The sequence below is a fragment of the Solenopsis invicta genome, chromosome 1 (assembly GCF_016802725.1).
Source record: "Solenopsis invicta isolate M01_SB chromosome 1, UNIL_Sinv_3.0, whole genome shotgun sequence".
In the NCBI taxonomy this organism is placed as follows: Eukaryota; Metazoa; Arthropoda; class Insecta; order Hymenoptera; family Formicidae; genus Solenopsis; species Solenopsis invicta.
The window spans coordinates 13291752-13299905 of NC_052664.1; the positions used below are offsets into that span (position 1 = coordinate 13291752).

The 8154-nt window shown below is 33.0% G+C and overlaps 1 protein-coding gene across 1 annotated transcript; it reads left to right on the forward strand.

Annotated features, from left to right (window-relative positions):
• Positions 1–5127: 5127 nt before the first annotated feature.
• On the forward strand, positions 5128–7022 carry LOC120357649. Its single transcript, XM_039448681.1, has 4 exons — positions 5128–5492; positions 5972–6153; positions 6514–6812; positions 6895–7022. The coding sequence occupies exons 2-4, from the start codon at positions 6018–6020 to the stop codon at positions 6982–6984; spliced, it is 525 nt and encodes a 174-aa protein (XP_039304615.1). The 5' UTR covers positions 5128–5492; positions 5972–6017; the 3' UTR covers positions 6985–7022.
• Positions 7023–8154: the final 1132 nt, after the last annotated feature.

An 8154-nucleotide genomic window follows, 5' to 3' on the forward strand; every position in this document is an offset into this window, starting at 1 on the left:
TATACATTATATGTTATTATATATGTATATTATTATTATTATTTTATATTATTATTGTATATGCACAGTAAAAACTAAAATGTTTCAGAAAGTCTACTTAAAATTTTTTTGTTAAAGTAACTCAAAACTTAAATTAAAATAACTTAAAATAAGAGTTATTTTCAAAAGATAAGTTAAAATAACTTAAAATAAGAATTATTTTAACTTAACTTTTGAGTTATTTTAACATAAAATTTAGAGTGGACTTTCTGGTACATTTTATTTTTTATTGTGTAAGTAACATAAGTCAATAAATGAAAATAAACTTTTCTTAACGTAACAAGTCAATAAAATAAACAGTCTTTAAAAATTCAATATTTTAATATTTTTAACATTTTTTTTCTAATAGTCATTTTCTTAATTTTAATTTGTTCTATGACTTTGTTCATTTTTTTTTTGTATTATTTATGACATAATTTGCCCATATTACTCTATAATACAAAAAGTGTTGTAAGAATTTAAGTTTTATCAACTGTAAAGATTGTCCGATATAATCTGCAACTCATCTGTCCGATACAACCCGAACAACAGGTAACGAAAAATTGGTTACTATTTGCGTATTAGTAAGCCTAACGAGATTTATAGTCTACCACTTAAAGGATAATCAACGTTGTTTCTAACAGTAAACTAAAAACATACTTATACTTACTTTCAGACAAGCTACAACAGTCAGAAATTATCTTTGTTCACTAAAAACAGCTGTATACAATACAAAATTGATTGTAACTTGTCAACACTACTGCCGTTTGTTCTAATATGGCGTCAGCCGTACCCCCTTTCGTCAGTCAACACGCCGATTGTTTCACAGGTGTTGCCTTCAGGAGCAATGGCTTGAAACAATTTTCGTCCGATACTACCGCTGTCCGGTACTACCCGACTTTCCCTTATCAAACTTTTATACGCTCGGTATAAAAAGACTATTTTCATTAAAGAATTTAAGTGTAAGTATGGTCAATTAAAGTGTATTCGTAAAAAACGATATGCCGGATATGTTTTGTTTAATTGAATATAGAATAAGATTGCCAAAATTACACCCTTCAAAACAAGGATTTATGCATGTAATGAAAAAGTAAACGTATTATACATCGTACTATCTGGATATGTGTTTCAATTTTGATATGTGAGTAATACGAAAATTATGTTTACAAAATTTAAAAATATATATTCACATGTATCATTAACGCAGAATTAATTAATTTTGGAATTTTTATCAACGTAACGGCATCTATTGGGTCCGGTTCTGATTTCTGTCATTACATAAAAGAAATTAGACCCTACATTTGTCGTTATGTGGATAAAATTTCGAAATTAATTGATTCTGCGTTAACGATGTGTGTAAATATATTTTTAAACACAATATTCGTGTTACTCACGTATCAGATTAAAGAACTGTTCAAATGTTCACATTCTCGTTATATTTGTGAATTCTTGTTTCCAAACGTACAAAATACAGTTTGTATCACGGGTAATATGTAATCAGTTTATCAGGAATTAATGCACACTCTAATTTACGTAATAAAAAAGGTATGTTATAACATTTATAAATTATGTTATAAATTATAACTAAGCATTAAAATTAAGCATTTTAGAAAAAAATGTTTCAGATAAAAATTGTAGAGTTTCAAAAAATCTATTTACTAATTTTATCGTTCGACCTTGGATAGCGTCGCCAAGGTCATATCGAAATCACATTAACTTTTTTAAATGGAACATTCTATTTTTGATTCCAAAATCTAATAGCTGGTGTCAAGAGTTTTCCAAAACACTACAAATAAGTTTATTTTCGTTAAGTACTTTCCAAGTTGTGAGGCTTGAAAGCTACAATGTACTATAACTTTCAAGCGTCATAACCCAAAAAATACTTAATAAAAAATAACTTTTTTATATTGTTTTGAAAATTCTCAAAATCGACTACAAGAAAATGCAAAGATATAAAATGTTAGAGAAGTATCGATACCTCTTAATCAGAGAACTACCGATACTCTAACATTCTATATCTTTTATTGCATTTTTTGTAGTCGATTTTGAGAATTTTTTAAAATACTATAAATAAGTTATTTTTTATTAAGTACTTTCCGAGTTATGTGACGTTTAAAAGTTACAGTACACTGTAGTTTTCAAGCCTCAAAGCTCAAAAAGTACTTAGCAAAAATAAACTTTCTTAATACAAAGAAATGAAATTTAAAAAATTATACAGTATTATATAATTTTACTAACAATATGTTGTATTTACACGTAACTAAGGTTAATTTATCAGATTTATTATTGTTTTCATTTTTTTATATACATATATTTTTAATATCATCAAAGTGATTGTTACATTATGTTCGGACATTGGGACATGTTGTGTCCTGATATTGGGATTTAGAGACATTTTAGGCTGTCCGGAGATTAATATAATTCTTTTTTAAATCATTTCTATTTCATACACACACAAAAAAATAATAAACTATATAAATAATTAAAACTTGTTCCTGTCCATAACCAGATTATCAAAAACAGCCAAAAAATAATAATTAGAAATAGAACCGTAAAAAAACATTGACATAAAAAACGTGTTGCAAAAAATAATTTTGCAACTAATTGTTATAAACATATTATTTAAAATTAATTATAGAGAAAAATTGATTGCGCCAATCGAATTTAACGAAAAAATTACTAAAGAAACATATATGACTCTTTCTTAAATCATTCATATTTTATGCAAAAAAATAATATAGTCACTTTTTAATAATTTGTTTATAACAATTAGCCGCAAAATTAATTTTTAAATAGTGTTTCTTATGCAATGTTTTCTCATGATCCTGTTCTATTTACAATTGTCATTTTTTGTCTAACTTTGCTGGTTTGGCTATGAGGTTATTTAATGGGTTAATGTATTTGTTGAATAATTGCAGCTCTTTTTTTAAAACAACAAATAATTGAGTTTTAGTGAGAATAAATAACATTAAAATTAAGTAATTAAAGTAATAATAAAATTGAAGTAAGTCATTTCTAAGATATTTTTTAAATCAATAAACAGTATAATAGCTCTAATTGTGAATCATTATTATTTAAATAATTGAACACATACATATTTATGCATATATGACGATGTTTATTAAATTGACACATATATCATTGTTTGAGACTGTAATAGTTATAGGTTTTTATTGTATTTTTACTTGAATTATTATTTATTTTTAAATTAACATATCTTTTACAACTATTATATATTTTCTCGACTAATTATATCTGTTCTAATTATTGTATATTTTCTTGAGTATTCTGTCTCATTAATTTGCATAAGAATAATAAGTCGAGAAGCTTTGACTGTAACGATCCATCATAACATCATTGTATTCGAAGCAAATAAGTTTTTTCGTGCTCTTAGTGTAAGCAAAGAAAAGTCAGGATTTTCTAAACAGTGATTTGACCGGTACTATCCGTTGTTCGTTCAAATCGACGTTACCAAAAAACAATAAGCAAACACGGCCAATGTGGCTATCTCCTGCGAAAATATGCTTTCTCCAAATTTCCTTCGCCAAACGATTGCTCTGGGGTTCGCGCTCTCGACGAGAGAATCGCAGCCTCAGATTCAGCGAGCGACGCGAGCGAATTATATTTTATAAGACTAAACTTCTTCGAGCGAAGATTTCGAAAGTATTTGGAGGAATAGTGCGCGCGTCAGCATCTATCAGTGCAATCAGTGCATTTAGTCGCGAGCATTAAAATCAAATTAACGAGACAGAGGTGGTGTTACTTTTGACAATTACTAAAGACTTTTTTTTTAACTGTTAACACGCTTTGAGTGATCAGTTATTCCTTTTGTCTGCTCCCACTTCCCATCTTTATCACCGATCCGCTAATGAATCGGTCTTCGTCGTCTTCGCTCTGTACCGTTGCTCGCCCTCATTTCTCGCGCGTTCAATGCTGTATCTGGATAGAACAGGGCAAAGCCAGACTCTAATCTTTGCACAATTTATTCGCACTCTCTCAAAGTGGCACCGGCATTTAAAGTTTGCTGATTTGCAAACTGAACAAATATAAATACATATGTACTTATTGAATTATTTATTAAATAATAATTAAAATTAATGTTACAATATCAAAAACTATTTCACATTTTCACCAAAACTTTCACATTTTGGAGTAATTTAAAAGTAAAATATCTCAATAATATAACATGATAGAGCAATTTCATTTACTTTATTTTCAGTGATCAAAAATCCATATAACTAAAATTTTGAAGTTCTTATAGTGAAATTGAGGATGTGATAATAACAGTAACTTGTCAACCATATCAAAAATAGCACCCTTTTTATGACACAGGGGATGGTGTGAGAAAAAATTTAAGTATCTTCCTGAGAAAGTTGGTTTGCGGTATTGATCGAAAATAATCCTATTATTCACATTTATAAGCATAACATCGAGAAAACTGATTTTTTCCTCGATCTCTCTCTCCATAGTAAATTGTAAACTGTCATGCATATAAAAACTTCAAAATTTTAGTTAACATTTTATTGGAAAATAACTATCCTTTAAATTTTATCTTCTCCATGATAAATTTCAGACTCAAACATCTTTTTTATAAAGATGACACCTGCGTTCAGGATAAACGTGTGAGAAGATTTTTTACGATCCTTTACATTGAGTCGGTATCAGAGAAATTTTCGTCTTTCTCATGTAAGTTTTATTGCAGTGTTACGTTCACAATCTCTTCTAAATTGAATAAATTCATAACTATTGGCAAAGATCATACAGAGCTTCTTTCTTGTAATGACGTGGTCTATAAAATTAATTGTAAGGACTGCGATTCTTCTTACGTGGGACAGACATCTTCCTATCCTCCAGTGTATTCTCCCTTCTTAGGTTCATCACCCCTTCTTCTTCTATTCCTTTCGTTCGGACCACCGAGGCTATCTCGTTTCGGTCCTCATTATTTGTATCAATTTTCACCGAGATGTAACATCCCATCTCAAGGCTGTGACACGAGTTTTGGTGCTTAGAGGTATTTTGTACATAATTTTCGCTTCAACTTATTTCCTTTTCCCCCCTTTTTTTTGAATTTACATTATTTTATAATGCGTTTTTTTTACAATTTGTTGAATTTGAATCTTAGCGCCGAATGCGCTCCCGTTGCGTAATAACTCGGTTGACCCTTTCCTGAGTTCTGGCGCTTGCATCGCTCACGTTGGGTGACGCAATGATATACATTCATTCCAAAGGAGGAAGGCGTCCGTGTCAGAAGGATAATAAACGATCTTAAAAATACAAACTGTGTTGTTATCTGTGTTGTTACCTGTCTTTCGCAAAATAAAGTCAAAAGGTTATGGGCCCAGCACGCTTCCACTGCGCCTGAAGCTTGAGTGAAGAAAGACGAGCAAGGAGCCCTAAGAGATAATAGGAAAACGAATTGCGCTGCGGGACGCAACAGGAGGACAATAGGCGAGATCTGAAAACTCTCACAACAGGTTTCTTTTGCATTCTTTTTAAGGGAAATTGAAGGCATCGTGCCTATGTAAAATCGAACATTGAGATGTGCATGTATATTTTATTGGGAATAATACAAATAGAATGATGAAATAGCATGATGCAAGAAATTGGGGAAGGCGGATCGCGTTCAAAATGGAGGGCGGACCGCGTGGCAACCGCGTGGCGACGCGACGCGTGGCGACGCAACGTGCGGCGACCGCGTGGCGATCCTTGTAAAGGGAGACGCCACTGCAGTGCATTTGAACGGAAATAGCAACAGTGCCGAGAAAAATTACCCGTGAAATTAGAATTAGGCTTGCATATAATGTTAAAAGAAACTGAGAAAGTAATTGCATGTAACGTTTAAAAGAATTAAAAGAATATGAGCATGCATGTAGAAAGAAAGGGAGAATATTTGCAAGCACCGTGGAAAGAAACTGAGTGAAACAATATCCTAAATTAAGTGACAATTTTTCAGAAATTTGATTTATTGATTTTTCGATCGATCGAACTGATTGGCCAAAATGTCGGTTTTAAAAGAAATAGTAGACAAATGCAAACAGGCATTCTTCATTGACGAGGAAGACATTCAGGCAACGATAGAACTTGACGAGCACTGTTTCACAGTGCAGTTTGCGGCCGGAGAGCGTGTGGTACTGAGTACGTATTGTGCACAATAAAAGAAAATTTCTTTTTATTTACCAACATTTTCTTTATGAAAATAAAAGATATGCATACTTTTAACCGTCGCTGATTAGACCAACCAATTTGCCGTTTTATAAATAAAATACGAGAATCCTGGGTTGCTTGGCCCGTACATGGTTGTGTTCATCGTGGAAAGGCTAAAGTAACTAGAATTGTCTCTGAAATAAACGGCAGTAACGTTTATGGACGAACAATTCGTTTCCGATTTGTTGGAGTCTGTGTTCGACGAAAGCAATCGAGAAACAAATAACTTCGAGTTCGCTGCTACAATGACAGTCTATACAGCAACATTTTACTTCACTCCGTTATTTTTAGGTAAAGAAAAGTTGAAAGGTAAATGGAAAGATTTGAAAAAGGAAATAGCGAATCTCGAACGAAGCCAGGGTTCAGGCGACGGTTCAGGCGATAACAGTACGGATGACATGGTTGAGTCTAAGGAGAAGGAGCAGATAGAGACAAAAGAGATCCGAGAGAATAATAGTAATGACGGTATAACGAACGACGACTCGGATCAGACCGTGGCAAAGACAGTCGAAAACACGGTGCAAGCTTCTCTCTCCGAAGTTACTAAACCTGTGCGGAAATTGGAAACAGGTAAAGAACGACTGTATAAGATCTGTAACGACTGTAAAGGATCTGCTAACGACTGTATAAGATCCGTAACGACTGTAAAAGATCTGTTAACGACTGTATAAGATCTGTAACGACTGTAAAGGATCTGCTAACGACTGTATAAGATCCGTAACGACTGTAAAAGATCTGTTAACGACTGTACAAGATCTGTAACGACTGTAAAAGATGTGTTAACGACTGTATAAAATCCGTAACGACTGTAAAGGATCTGCTAACGACTGTATAAGATCCGTAACGACTGAAAAAGATCTGTTAACGACTGTACAAGATCTGTAACGACTGTAAAAGATGTGTTAACGACTGTTTAAAATCTCTAACGACTGTAAAAGAATTGTAACGACTGTAAAAGAATTGCAACATAAGAGGTACATAACGACTGTTTAGAAAATAACGCTAATAACATATTCATTATTACAGAAAATTTAGGTCCGCACAACGAAATGGAGAAATCAAACGAGGAAAGGCACGCAGCTCTAAATTATGATGATTTAACGGAAAAATATAAATCACTCCAAAAGTTAATAGAGAAGACGATGGCTATGCATAAAAAGGTGCGAGAAGACCTAGAAGGGCAGAGTCGACAAAAGCAGAGAGAAGTGGAGATTCAAGGAGCAATTAAGAAACCGAGGATCACTTCAGTTGAAATTTTGCCTTCTGGTTCACGCTTCTTGAAGGACAGTACGAACAGTCCTAGTCGTGGAAATAACTCCAACGAAAACCTCGCAAACCGAATCAAAGAAACAATTAAAATTGAGTTGCTGAGCAAGGACAGTGGGACAAAACGGGATTACAAGTTAAGCCCAAAAGTAAAATTCGAACATTTTTATGAATTCCTTTCCTCTGAACTACGTACCAACGACCTACTCCATGTGATTGATGCGACTGTCAAACCGCCACAAAATTTGAACGAACAACAAAGAGAAAAACAAAGGTACAAGGTCAGAGATATTCTGATCAATAGACTAGACCAGACCTACCACTCAAAAATTCTACAAATCCAAGATCCCGCCGAAATAATAGAAAAACTGAGAGAATTCAAAAGATGCGAGGTAAACGTCACCAGCCATACCATTAGACAGCAACTATACTCCATCAAATATGACCGCAATAAAGAGACAGCCCTGCAGTTCTGGGATAAATTCGAAGAGATTATTCGGACTTACGAAAATCTACCGGATACTGCACCTTTAACCGAACAGGAAAAACGAGACGCTTTTTACGCAGCAATAGCAAACACTGAACCGGAAGTACAATCTATAGAATTTATGACAAGGAGTCAGACTGGACGAAGCCTTACATATGACGCCCTAAAAAGGTTCATTA